Source organism: Gymnodraco acuticeps, unplaced genomic scaffold, assembly GCF_902827175.1.
Source record: "Gymnodraco acuticeps unplaced genomic scaffold, fGymAcu1.1, whole genome shotgun sequence".
NCBI lineage: Eukaryota > Metazoa > Chordata > Actinopteri > Perciformes > Bathydraconidae > Gymnodraco > Gymnodraco acuticeps.
Genome location: NW_022991154.1, coordinates 8,679,753 through 8,694,311, shown reverse-complemented (window position 1 = coordinate 8,694,311; position 14,559 = coordinate 8,679,753). Strand labels below are relative to the sequence as shown.

General features: G+C 39.1%; 1 protein-coding gene across 1 annotated transcript in view; it reads left to right on the top strand.

Annotated features, from left to right (window-relative positions):
- Positions 1-1,983: 1,983 nt before the first annotated feature.
- The window catches only part of szt2 (SZT2 subunit of KICSTOR complex), a 91,401-nt gene continuing 78,825 nt past the window's right edge, over positions 1,984-14,559 (top strand). Inside the window, 19 exon segments of the mRNA XM_034237351.1 lie at positions 1,984-2,148; positions 3,277-3,402; positions 3,757-3,930; positions 5,837-5,918; positions 5,921-6,006; positions 6,112-6,234; positions 7,875-8,037; positions 8,243-8,349; positions 8,957-9,167; positions 9,835-10,005; positions 10,084-10,315; positions 10,405-10,534; positions 11,342-11,487; positions 11,601-11,753; positions 12,038-12,152; positions 12,967-13,172; positions 13,879-14,115; positions 14,303-14,381; positions 14,470-14,558. Coding sequence (XP_034093242.1) covers positions 2,125-2,148; positions 3,277-3,402; positions 3,757-3,930; positions 5,837-5,918; positions 5,921-6,006; positions 6,112-6,234; positions 7,875-8,037; positions 8,243-8,349; positions 8,957-9,167; positions 9,835-10,005; positions 10,084-10,315; positions 10,405-10,534; positions 11,342-11,487; positions 11,601-11,753; positions 12,038-12,152; positions 12,967-13,172; positions 13,879-14,115; positions 14,303-14,381; positions 14,470-14,558 — 2,654 coding nt within the window. The 5' untranslated portion in view covers positions 1,984-2,124.

Below are 14,559 nucleotides of genomic sequence, written 5' to 3'. Positions count from 1 at the left end.
ACCTTTTTGCCCTGAGAGTTGACTGTCAGGCATATACATCCATGGTTAGGCAGCACCTCCTGCATCAAAACTATAAACGAAAGAACATATTTTAACAATTGTCACTGTTTCATTATTTGAATCTATGTTATCATATTTTGTTCTAATTCATGACCCAACATTATTCTTCCTGTTGCACTTTAAACTGGAAAACAGCAGCCTAATCAGTCAATATGGAAATGTATACACATATTAAAGTCCAATGCGTTTATATAAATCAGATTATATATATCACAATACATGCAGATCTAAAATATACAAATATCCTGTCTGAACAAGAACATTACATGACGTTCATATTTGGAAATGAACCTGGGAAGCATAACTCTGGGCGGAAAAAAATCCCTTGTCACTTGTAGTAAAAAAATGTATCATAAAAACTTTTCATATCACACACTGAATATCATACATTTGTATTTATGTTAAAATAAAATGTAATTATACTGATTATGTAACTAATATTGTATCAAGGAAGATTGGTTAAACTGTGAAAAATAACAGCATATGAAACATTCCGTTTGTCCGTAGAGAAATTGATAGTTTCGATATTCTTGCAACAATTCCCAATTAATTTTACATTTTTATTACACGGTGTATAACCATGGATGTACATAACTGAACATAAGTGATATAGCAGTGACGCTTCCTGATCACATGTCGCATGAAAACAAGGATCACGGAAATGTAATGAAAGTCTTTCCAAAATAAAAGCATATAAATAATAACATCTAATGAAACATAACCGTTAGATGCAAGTTCATCGTTAGGACCATACAGATGGTTAGGACGAAACGTTGAAAATAAGGAAAAAAGTACCATATTTAACAGTATTATTTAAGTGTATAAAAGCATGCTACAACACATCCTCCATTTAAAAAAGAAACAAAGTCTTCAGACATTGAAGATGTGTTATCAATAATGTGAAAATGTAGCACCACTAGGCCTACTATAACAACACTTCTGTTGAAATTAATAAATTGATTTTAGAATGTGTGTATTTTATCATTCCGACCAGCCCTTTTTCTATGGTGACATTTATATTCTGATAAAGGCCAAACCAATTAAAAACACATATATTTCCTCAAAAACATTCAACATTTGAATTGTCTTTAATTAAAACGCTGAATTTATTTCTTATAGTTACTTCAACTCACTTATGCTATACAAATAATGGAAATTGTGAGGGTGTTCCCATTGTGCGGATGTGAAAGAAGTACTCAGATTGTTTACTTAAGTAAAAGTAGTACTATGTTAGAATTGAAAGTCCTGTATCCAAAAGAATATCATCAAGATATACTTAAAGTTCCAATAGTAAAAGTACTCATTATGGCTAAAGGCCCATTTCAGAATCATCTATATGAAATTACTGTATCAAGATCAGATGGTGGAATAACTGCTCAGATCCTTTACTGAAATAAAAGTAGCAATACATGATGTAAAAATTATCTATTACAAATAAAAGTCCTACATTCTTAAGTAAAAGTACAGACTCAAGAGAACATGTACGTATAAAAAGCAAAAGTACTAGTTCTGCATAAAATGGCCCTTCATATGTGATAAATATTATTATATGACAATATAAGATTAATAAAATAGTTGCATCAAGCAGCATTTTGTTATTGTACACACAAACACATTTTTGTAATATGTTGTATACTTCTACTTTTTTTTACGTGAAACAGTTAGACCAGTAATTACATATTTAGATGCATTATGTAAAAAGTTGATCACATGTTTTTTAATGCAAAATCTGAAAAGTAACTAGAGCTGTTTGATATAATAGAGTAAAAAATACCTTATTTCCCTTTTAAATGTAGTGAAGTAAAAGTAGCATGACATGGAAATACACTAATGTCATATCATATAATGATGTCATTTTAAATATGCTTATGTCCGTGTAGGTCAAATACATTTTATTTTGAAAGATTTGACCGGAAACTATGCACTGTCACCCAAACTGACACTACTCTGCGAACACCTGACAAAACCAGACAAGACAAATGATAAACAAGTATTGGGCAGATTATATTCCACAAACCAAAGTGAATACCGGCCAGCTGAGGCAGCCCCTATGTAATTCACGGCATGGCAGAGAGACCGGACAATGAGGTACCTTTAACTTTTGGCTGCAGAAAGAAGAAGAAACAGGGGCTGCATATCTTTGGAAAATAAGAGCACGTTTTTTAATCAAATTGTTTGCCCTAAAAGTCTGCAGACAAAGTCCTGTTTCAATTAAAGCCTAAGTATGAGCAGTCCCAAGCAAATAGAGCTTTGCTAACACCTCTTGACGTATAGAAACTAGTGTTAGCTGTACGCTAGCTCGACAGCTAGCAATAACAACCAAGCTGCAAGTGAGCACGAGCCACGTTAGTCTCGAGCTAACAGTTACATTTAAGTTAAAATGTCTGGCTCTGCAGCATAGTGTTGATGAATGCAGCATAGCGATGCAGTGTCTTGGTAACTACAGTTTTGTTGTGCATTTTATTTAAGAAATGCATTAAGTTTGAGAAGAGGTGTAAGAAATACTCAGATCTTTCACTTAAGTCAAACATATTAATACTACATTGTAAACATACTCTGTATGTACAATTCCTCCATTCAAAAGTGTACTTAAGTACAAAATACAAAAAGGATTGGCATCAATATATACTTCAAGTACAAACAAAAAAAGTACACATTTCCTAGTAGGCTATTGCCCATATCAGATTAAGCAAATATAACATTTTCTATTAGGATTATTATGAATGCATTTATGTCAATGTTCACTTGGTAAAGGTAGGGATTATTTAAAGGACTTGATATACTGCTAGGTAGCTTAACATATAATAATGATTTATTGGTTGATTCATAGTCTTAGAGGTCCATTCCTGCAAAGTAGCTAGTAACTAATATTGTTAAATGAAGTAAAAAATCAGGTAGCATAGCACGAAAATCCTCAAGTGACGTACAAGTACCTGAACACTTTACCTAAGTACAGCATTTGCACAGTTGTTCTTAGTTACATTTCAGTTTTGAGTATGAATCTTAACTTGCAAGTCAGTGTCAACATGTGAGTTTTCAGATTTACTACAGGAAGACTAATGTTAATAAGATGTATTAGTTGGTGCAATAACAGAGGCTAACTCAGTGCTGTATTCTTAGTCGGTATAAAAAAACTGACCACTTCCCACCCTAATAATGCAAAACATACTCTACTGTACTGCTCCTAATGCTGACAATGTTCTATGTCACTGGAAGGTGGAGGAGGCGGACCAAATCTACCTCCTGATGAAGGAGGAGTATCGCATCTCCAGGAATGTGCGTCTGGCCTGGTTTCTTGGTAAACTGAACCAGGTTATCTGGCCAGCATCAAAGCCTGAACTGGTGAGTTGATCACAAAGACCAAAGTCATGTGAAGATTTGTACTGTTTACTTCGAAGCCACTGTTCAAGGGCTAATGATGCTGGTATATTATTTTGGTAATATTTGAGGCAGTTGAGGGAAAAGCCCCTTATAGGTAATATTCCAAAAAACACAATAGGGCCTCTTCAAACAAATTCAATGCAGTTGTGATACATTCCTTAAAATATAATAAACAAAAAAGTCTACAAAAAGCACAAAGTTAAAAAAAGATGACCCGAAGGTGGACAAATATTTTTGTTACAGTTTCATATATTCCTGATCCTCCTAAATATTTCAAATAATACGATACTGATACTGTGTTTGACTCATTTACAGCTGAACTCGGAGAACGAGCTGGACTTGCTGAGTATCTTACCCAAAGGATGGCAGACAGATTCCCCCCCCACCACGTACCCCCACATGTTGGTGCCGTCCACTCGAGCCACCTTCCTGGCCCGGAGGTACCGCTTCATCATCGAGCTGGACCTCAGCCCCTCCACAGGGATCGTGGTAAGACTCAGTTAAGGGGTTGTAACTTGCAACAAGAAATATCTCAATCTTGTTTCTAATGTTGCTATGTCAGGATGGAATAGATCTTTCTGTATGGATAAGTATCTACACAATATCGTACATAAAACCTTAATTTGTTTCCCTCAAGTACATATCCTCTGCTGCATTGCCTTTGGGTCCAGCTACATGTATCTGAAATGTGCTACCAACCAATGTACTCTGGACGTGCTGGCATCCCATTGTGTACATTGGATTGGATAAGGCTCAAAACAATAATGTCAGTTTTATTTTGTGTTCAGAACAAACACAAATACACCTTTCTTTCAGCACGATTATTTACAATGGCAATGCAAAGAAGTGAATACATGTGAATTTGCAAAGATTATATGCATCGGTGAAAGTTGAAACATCTTTAAAACCTAATTTGACATAAAACTTTAACAAAGTACTATATTGGCTCCTGGCGAACATTCAGGTTACATACAATTACAAAAATCACTCAAGCGGCTGTTTTTGTTTAAGTTGTAAATCTGATGTAGTTATGGACTGAACAAACCTTTAGTACTTGTGTACACAAAGTGCAGTAACATCTCAAGGAGCACCTGATGATGATGATCACTAATTGCCATCCTATGCTTGAGTTACAATTCTACAGCTGAAGTTTGTATACTTTATTGTTGTCAAAGCTGCAGCTCATCCCCTTAGTCCACTGTCTGCATCCAGACTGACACGCATGGCTCTCTGTGAACATCCGATCCAATAGGTTGACACTGATCATTATTTCTAGAGATATATGAACTAAGGCAGACAGGGTCCATCGGTTATGGGAAGGATTCAAACATTCTTCATTCTTCACATTACATTGCATTTAGCTGACGCTTTTGTCCAAAGCGACTTACAATAAGTACATTCGACCAGGAAGACACAACCTTGAAGAACAGAATCATATAAGTACATCAGGTTTCATAGAGCCAAACATTTCAAGTGCTACTCAACTGGCTTTAGGTAATCCAGTCCTTTATTAGTATAAAAGTGCTTCGTTAATAGTTCTAACGCTCGAAGTGGAGTCGAAAGAGATGAGTTTTCAGTCTGCGCCGGAAGATGTGCAAGCTATCTGCTGTCCTGATGTCAATGGGGAGCTCATTCCACCATCTTGGAGCCAGGATAGCAAACCCACGTATTTTCGCCGATGGGAACTTGGGTCCCCCTCGCAGCGAGGGTGCAGCGAGTCGTTTGGCTGATGCAGAGCGTAGTGCACGCGCTGGGGTGTACGGTTTAACCATGTCCTGGATGTAGGAAGGGCCAGATCCATTCGCAGCATGGTAAGCAAGTACCAGTGTCTTGAAGTGGATTCTAGCAGTTACCGGAAGCCAGTGAAGGGAGCGGAGGAGCGGAGTGGTGTGGGAGAATTTAGGAAGGTTGAAGACCAGACGAGCCGCTGCATTCTGGATGAGCTGCAGAGGTCGGATGGCACATGCAGGTAGACCAGCCAGGAGGGAGTTGCAGTAGTCTAGGCGTGAGATGACGAGAGCCTGGACCAGAACCTGAGTCGCTTTCTGAGTCAGCTGGGGACGTATCTTCCTGATCTTCCTTAAAAATATTTGTATACAACTATCCATAAAAAAAACTAGACATTTTAAAGTACTGCAAAAACATGGTTATGCTTTGTTCTACCTCACTCTCTAAACCCCAAAATCAAATCAAAAAGAGGAACAAAGTCATTCATATTTTCTCTTTCACTTCTCTGCATCTTTGCATCTCTGTTAGGGCACCATTTTATAGAAATCTGTACTTTGGTAATTTAGCATGTCTCAGTTTCGGAGTGCAATTCACTTACAGTATAAAGCGCTCTTGTAAATATGGACAGCAGTTTCTCAGAAATGGTGTTTTGTCCTCTGTCGTGCAGGATGACAGCACAGGAGAGATGATCTTCGATGAGGTCTTTCACGCCTTATCCAGGTGTCTGGCGGGTCTGGCTCAACCATTCAAGTCCCTGGAACTGATCAGCTGTTCAAGCCGAAGATCTTCATCACCATCTTGGCATATTCATCCATTATTGGCCTCACTTCCCATCAGGTCACTGAAGTAGTTTACGTGTGATCCTGTTCCATACTGGTGTTCCATGTATGGTATTTGGTTTTTCGTTGGCAGTCCTCTGACAGGCTGTTCCCCCCCCTGCAGGTGTTGGTGCAGGGCTGTCAGCTGGACAGAACAGACCTGGTGGAGTTCCTGCATTACATCTATCAGCAGCTCAGAGCGGTGGAGAGCAGCATCGCAGAGGTCCTGCATCAGCAGCAGGATCAGGCAAGTGCTCTTCAAGGCTTTTGACAATGTCTTCTTTTTTGAATCCTTTAAAGATAGGAACAAATGTTGCTGGTGAATCAGAATCAGAAATCCTTTATTTGTCCTGCAGTGAAAAAGGTTTGAGCCATTACAACGGCTTCAGTGCAGATTGAAATAAAAACATTAGACTTACATATTTAAAAAAAGTAGGCACACGTTATATAAACACAATGAGTAAAAGAAAACATCAGATAAGTACACCATTGTAAACAAGTAAGTAGCAGTATCATTTTTGTGTGACCATTACACAATTGAAGTAGATGGTAATGTTTACAAAAGAAAGAAAATGAAAGCATAAATTGCATTTAAGTTTAAATTGCACATGAGCTGTGGTAATTCACGAAGTTGTATATTTACAGGCAGTGCTATTGCACATCATTGCATTACATGTCACTTATTAGACGCTTTTATCCAAAGCGACTAACATACATTCAGTACTGTGGCCACAGGAGCAATTTGGGGTCAAGTGTCTTTCCCAGGGACACAACGACATGCTGACTGCAGCGGGACTGGAGTCTGTGTGTGAGGTTTTTGACCAGGGGGCTTGGTGATTCTACAGTCTGACTGCTGCAGGGAGTGAAACAATATATCTCATTAAAACAAAGAATATCAATTTGACATATAAATTGTGTCTTTTTCGTGTCAGCCTCTTTAAAAGCCCAAAGCCGTAGATATTCGACACGTTTTTATTTGTGCAGAGAAATGTATTTTCTACCAAATATTGTGCTTGCATTAAAGCCTGACATATCTTCTTCCTTTGTGCCATTGAGCTCCATTGACAATATCAATCGAGCTCAATGTCGTTGCTTTTGTAGAAGTTGTGAGAATATCGAGAGAAATCACTTTTATCTTTGACTACACAATGTGTGTGTTGTTTATTTACTAGCTAAAACCTCCACCAAATGTTTCCATAGTAGCACACTGACACTGTACAACTGTTGGTTTCAAGGTAAAACATCAACACATCAAAGAAAAAGGCACATAAGTGAATTGCAAGTGTTTAACGCAAATAATAGTAAATGTTGTCCTTAAAGTCAGAGACATAGATTAAGAGACATGATTACATTTAACAGAAACATCTCTAAAATGCTGTCACACTAAGTCATTCATTATTGTTTAGTTTTCTCACGTTCATGTACACTGTCCCGCTGCCAGAGAAACTCACTATAGCAACACATTTGGATTCATCCACTTCGGAAAATAGTTTGATTAAGGTAAAACAAAACAACAGTGACCAGCTGTTTCAGAAAATAAAGAGTATTTGTATTGAAAGTCAGCTTTATGGGTGTGTGATGTGTTTTGAAAAGGTTTCTGTCTTCAGTAGGTGAGTTGAGAGCCACGTAGTAGGGTGTTGTGAAAGGTCACAGTCCAGCTCTCAATAGTAACACATTGTTAAGTGGTTGAATCCCGCACACATATTTTGCACGCTTCTGTTCAACGCTACCCCTTTTAAAATATGCTCAGCTCTCGACTTTAACATTTTGTCATATTTTTACTCTACTATGCACCATTTCCACCATAAGTGTGACATCAAATATTGTGTATTATTAATTATTTAATGAAGTTCTACATTAATGTATTTATATCTCCTGTGCCTTCAGTCCGTTGAGTCGGTCCAAAGCTCAGATCTCCCCAGCAACATCAAGTATGAACAACCCCAAGGGAAGCAAGGCGTTTCCATGGTGTCGGCTGATATGGGTCTGGTCAGCATGGTACGCCAAGGCATCCTGGCCCTTCAGCTGCTGCCACCAAACTCCAGTGCAGGTCGGTTCGTCTTAAGTTCACATTGAGTTTCTCTATCAAACTACTAATTCATATGTCCCTTTACATTTAAGGAACTCACACTCGACGCTGCACTTCCTTTAGTCCTCAGCATCTCTCCACAATTGGAAGTTGATGTAACTTGATTCCACATAATGATAAGAAGATATTGAGAGTTGGCAATTAAACATGCAGGTGTGTGTTCCAGGTATCATCATTATCACAGATGGAGTGACGAGTGTTCCTGATGTGGCCGTGTGTGAAACCCTGCTGAACCAGCTCAGGAGTGGAACCATCGCCTGCTCCTTTGTGCAGGTAAACTAGATCTCAGCTCTGTTTTTTTCACTTATCCAGCTTCTTTGATTCAGATGGAATCCAACAGTGTTATTTCCATTGCTTCTGGTGTAAGCGGTATTTCTATATTTGTTTGACCACTATCCCACTAAAACCTTTCCAAGTAAAATAGTAACCATTTAGATTCTCAATATGTGTTGAATTATTTCCACATTGTAAAATAAACTCCAAGCTAGACTAGATGAGCTGAAGTAGCTTTGAGTTACTTAACGGGAAGAAGTGAGAATGATTTGTGAGCAGTCGGTTGATTCTGGTAATATGAGTGGGCTTGACCACTAGCAGAGTTTGACCTGTCTGTCACTGTAAGACTAGAGGTTCATTTGAACTTTCTCAGTTGGCAACACCAATGCGGCTCCAATAGTGAAACATCAAACAGGTAGAAAAAGAACCAGATTGCTCCATGCTCTTTGAATTTTGGAATATGTTGAAACAGCAATAGTTTGTGCAAGTCAATGGAGTCCAATGTAAAGAACTGTTACACAGAAAGTGATTACAAGATCTTGAACCACGATGAAAGAGACATTGTACTGAACTCACCGAGCTTTGTATTGTGTTTTCCCCTTTCTAGGTTGGCGGTGCATACTCCTACGACTGCAGCTTTGGCTATATCCCCAACGTAGAGCTGATGAAGTTCATCTCATTAGCCACCTTTGGCTCATACCTGCCCAGCTGTCCAGATTTGGACCTGAACAGCCAGGAGATGAATACTTACCACAAGGCCTTCCTAACATACTCCTTCCTCAACACCCCCGAGTCGATGAACTCCGAGTGCTTCTGTGGTGAGGCCGCTCTGAATACTATTCACTCTTTCTGTGGGTTATGAGTAACAGACTCAATATTATAATTTGGAGACAGGTGCATGTGTCTGATATATAGACACTTAACACAAATTACTGCAAATTGCTAAAATAAATAATCTTTTGTGTTGTCAAATCCTATTTCAATCTAAAAGGAAATGTATTTGAAGTTGGAAATGTATTTACAACAGTAGGCCTAAGATTGAGCCTTGGGGAACACCAACACTTTAAATGATTTGGAATTCAATATATTTATTTAAACATACATTATTTTTAAAGTACAGATGAATTATAAAAGTCAAAATAGATCTATTAATTACCATCATTTTTTATTTAAATATAAGTCTCTTTTGTTTTTAAATGTAAATATGACCTATTTTTTAACCAAGAAGGAAGAATGTATAACTTTACCAACACTTGCACACCCAGTGATTCTAATGTATGTATATATATATATATGAAATTCATTTCTAACAAAAACATTCCGATAGGACATAGATTATATAAAATTAATTTTATATAATGGTATTTCAATGTTTTGTCTTTTTTGACTCTATCAACTGGTTTCTAGACCAAATGTAAATTAGAGTAAACTATTGATTTTGTTAAAGAAATGAACACTCATTCTCGCTGCTTGACTGTTGTGTAGTTTCCCAACACAAACTGTTCAATGAGCACCTGGTGTCAGCCAGCGGTAACCCTGCCCTGGTGATGAGGAGGAAGAAGCACACAGAAAAGGAAGTCCATGCCCATCTGATCAGCGTGGTGTCTGTGCGCCTGAGAGAGGGCTACACCATCAGAGAGATCAGCCTCACCAAAGGTAAGCCTGTCTTTGCAAAACGTCTCAGATATTTGGAAAGTCCAGGAGCATATTGTGAGCTTCATCCTGGTTTTTCAGGTGGGACTCAGCTGGAGGTGAAGCTGGTATTGTTGTGGAAACACAACATGCACATCGAGTACCTGGCATCCGCTTCCTGGCCACTGGACCCCGCCAAGAGAACCACCAGGGTGGAGGTGACGATGGAGGGAAGCTACGACATCCTGCATGACATCAGCTGCACTCAGAGGAAACCCATCACCAGCCCGTACCGCACCTCTGTCATCCGACGCTTCTGGAACACTCTGCAGAGGTACAACTGGAAAATTGGAAATTGAGATTCTGTGCAGTTTCACCATCATGCATTAGTAGCAAATCTTTGTAAACTGTATGTCCTTTTAGCATCAACCAGACTGACCAGATGTTGGTGCACCTCCAATCCTTTAACTCAATTCCTGAGAACTACATGATTCCTGAAAGCACAAAAAATGGAGTACCTCTGTTCTACATCCCTCCTGGCTCTACTACTCCGGTACTGTGCACACTCAAGCCACTCTCACCCCTCTTCCACTAAAATGGTGTCTTGTCTGTGTTTTGTGCCTGGGGTATTGTTGGTTCACCTTGCAAACTCAGCAACAAATCAAGTCTGATAGGCGCTAGGTCATTACATCACTGTTTATGTTGCTGCAACACTAGTTTGAATTACTTTCACAATAACAGCAATGGTGGACTACGTCCGAACTGTGCTCTTGTTGTTCTTATACATCCATCAGTTTTGGGGGGTCTCACAAACAGCTTGCTCCTGCACCGCTCCACAGCTCATGACATGCCTCGGTAGAAAAGGGGTGTAAATATGTACATGCAAACTCCTGATTGGTTTGGTACTACCACCAGGGGGTGCCAAAGCAAGTGGAACTTTACACACTGGTTTAAAATAGCACAGAATCTGCCACTGAAATGGACTTTATGATTTATGAAACTCTGCCATGTCAGTTAAACGTGCACACATTTGACTCTAAATAGAACATATTTGGTAAAGTTATTTCAATGGTACAGTAGCATCATTATGTTTAAATCCAACACTGCAAATGAGTCATTTTTTCAAAAAGTAAACAATTTGAGCTCTCTTTGAAATACTCCAGTCTCCATTAGAACCAATGGGTCTTTTTATTTACTCTGTTGACAATAAGGAAATAAACAATTTCTTCAACCTTTCAGCAGCAACGTTTTATTGTAATTAAAAGGGTGATAGTCACTGCATATTCCTCACTGCTAATCCACCTCCCCTATTTTCTATCCTCTCAGCCAGCCTTTGTTCTGTCTGCTCCTCTTCTCTCAGGTCCTGTCCCTGCAGCACAGTGGATCCAAAGACTCCTCTCAGTCTCAGTTTGCCTCCTACTGGAAGCCCATCCTCTCTATGGATGCCACCTTCTGGCAGAGATGGCTGCACATGCATCGCATTGCTATCATCCTTGAACATGACATGTGAGAATTCTATAGTTATAGATACAGCAAAGGAAGTGACTTGTGTGGCCATATTGTCTGCCATATTTGTTTGGTTCTGTTTATTTTTTACATGAACAATTGTGTCCCTCCAGGCCTGTCCCCAAACATCTGCACACAGCTGGGAACAATGGCCGCTACAGCACCATCCAGTGTCGTATCTCCCACTCCGCCCTTACATCCCTGCTGAAGGACTGGAGCAGCTTCGTGCTGGTGGAGGGATACTCCTATGTTAAACTCATATACAGGTGAGGCAGCAGAAAGCACTAAGAGCAGACCGTTTTCATGTGTACTACTTGCAGTATCTAGTCATTTCTTCTCTTTAGGCTTTTAAAAATCATAAATCCAGTCATCTCTGAAGGAAATAAAAACTTGTTTGCGTACAATTCCAAGGTATTGTAAGTGTATAATGCACTTACAAGCTGTTACAAGCCATACAGGTTGTGTTTCAAGTGAGGATCTCATGTCATACCAACCTTGTTAAAAATTGTTCAGTTCATGGAAAAAAACCAAAGATGAATTGTGTCTGCAGTTCGTCGGAGCAGCCCCCCACCTCCTTCTACCTGGTCCGGCTCATCTCCAAGACGCCCTGCATGGTGCTGCGTCTGGGCTTCCCCATCGGTACACCAGCGCACGTTAGAAACAAGGTACATTGAATGTGCAGGAGGTCACATGATTATGTTCATTGTTTGGTGCATGGTTCCACTCTGTGTTGTTGTTTTACTATTAGTGATGTATTGAGTAGCATTTTGCCTTTAGTTTTATTGAATTTGCCTCACAGACAGCATATTGTCTTATTAAGAGGATACTTGAATATAGGTGCAGATAATACAACAGTAGACATGAAAGGGATGCTTATTATGCCCAGAGTCCGCAAAACAAGATCAGGAGTCCTGGAACCAACTTCCTGTTTTAATCAGAGAGGTAGAGAGTGGCCAAACCTTTAAGAGTGCGTTGAGCACCTACATTTTTAACAAAGCCTTCAGTTAGAGCTGGCATTTTATTTTATTTTGATGGTAATTAATTTCAATGTTTTATGTCTTTTTATTGTCTTTTTTTGTATCTTATTTTATTTTGTTTTTCTTTGTATTCCACCCACTATCTCGTCTTCTCCTTTTGCTGTAACTCCATCATATACAATGTAGTTTGTTTTCTCTCTGTAAAGCCCACTGAGACAAACGTGTTTTGTGATATTGGGCTATACATATAAAGTTTGATTTGATGTATTACATGGCTACTTACTCAATAAGTTAATAATTTCTCACAATATATAGATTTTAACATGATTTTTGTGTTTTAAAAATAATAATTTCTCTTCCACTTAAAATAAATATTCCGACAGCAATCTACCTTAAAATGACGGCAGCACTGATTTAGGTTTTCTGCCCCCTAGCTGTCATAATCTGTTTCCTGTTTTTAAACACCTGCACTCACCTTTCTGACACTTGTGTTTTCCATCAGATTGTAGATGAGCTGCGGCAGCAAATCCTCAAACTCCGCTTCCCTCATCGCGTTCAGAACAAAGAGGCCACACCCAAGACCAAGAGGAAGAACGTCGGTAATCCATCACCATCCAAGTCTCCCTCCATCCCTGCCCCCAAACCTGCTCTGTCGGACCGGCCCTGTGTGGTGGTGCTCAACAAGCCTCTGGAGAAGCTGCTCATCAGGTCAGTGCATGGTAGCAGGGCAGCAGCACTGCAGGACATGGAAGCAAGTGTCATGACTTGGTTTGTTCATAGACACGTTTTTTATTAAAACACAAAACTCATTTATTTACTGGGAGTATAAGCGAAACAAAGCATGGAAACATGCCTCATTGTATGCTTTAAAGTTGAACCCAAAAGCATGCTTTTGTTAAGCAAATGAAAGCAAAATGTATACATAATTAAATATATACATTCATTAATAATACAAATAATAATAATGACAAAAAACGAATCAAATATTCAAACAAAATAAGTAATATCTATATAAGCTATATAAATAAATGATAATAATTACAAAAATCAGCCTAATAATTATGCCACTTAAAAATTTAAATATATTAAATTCATATACAAAAGCATAGTGATAATAAGGGGGAGTATATTAAAAAGTGAAAACACTCACATGTTTAAATTCAGATAAATGTTGCAATATGGTGAAATATAAATGGTGCTAGTATATGTCCTCATCTTAGTACTGCCCCTTTGATTGATTTGATAGTAAAACTCTTTCATCTTGCAATGTTAAAAATATCTTAATAAAAAGTATTGGTTACAACTGGGGCCGACTACAAATGAGTCCGACTGTGATGTGTAAAGAGACTAAAGACCTCTCAGGTTATCCTCTATGTGAAATGAACACTTTAAAATGAAAGAAACTGCTCTGCAGGTACGAGAAGCTCCCGTTGGACTTCCGGACTCCGTTCATTTTCAACATGGAGAACTTTCCTCAGCCCTCCAACAGCTCCGTCCCTCTGAGCATGGCAGCCAACCGGACGGCCTCCTCCACCCTGGCCTCTCTGTCTCGTTACTTCCTGCACCAGCGCTGGGTGTGGGCGGTGCAGAGCAGCCAGGGAGCGGCCGTGGCCATGCAGGCGGTCGCTCACATCCTCACTATGCTCTCAGAGTCAGTTCACACACCTCACCTTGTTCTTCTTGTTGTGTGTGTGTGTTCTATCCATTCAATAGCACATTGCAACAGACAGTTAAACAGATTCTGAGCAAAACATTTCCAGGAGAGATGTATGTTATTGTTTGCAAGGTTACATAGATCATTAGTGCTTTTAATTATAATGAATTGATGTCTCTGACAGGATCCGCATTTCAGAAGGCTTCCACTTTGCTGCCAGCGGAGAGGGCATCGTGAACATGGTGCTCGAGCTGCCGATGAAGGTATAGAACAGCAGGAAACACAATGTCTAGCAACACGAAATTCTAGAGTTTTCAATTTGTTTAAATTGAATTCAATGTCTGTTCTTAGGGTATTTCAGGGGACACGGACAGAGAGAGTCACTCTTGTATTGTTCAGTACATCATGTTTCCACCTCACTCTACATCTACTAAGGACAGG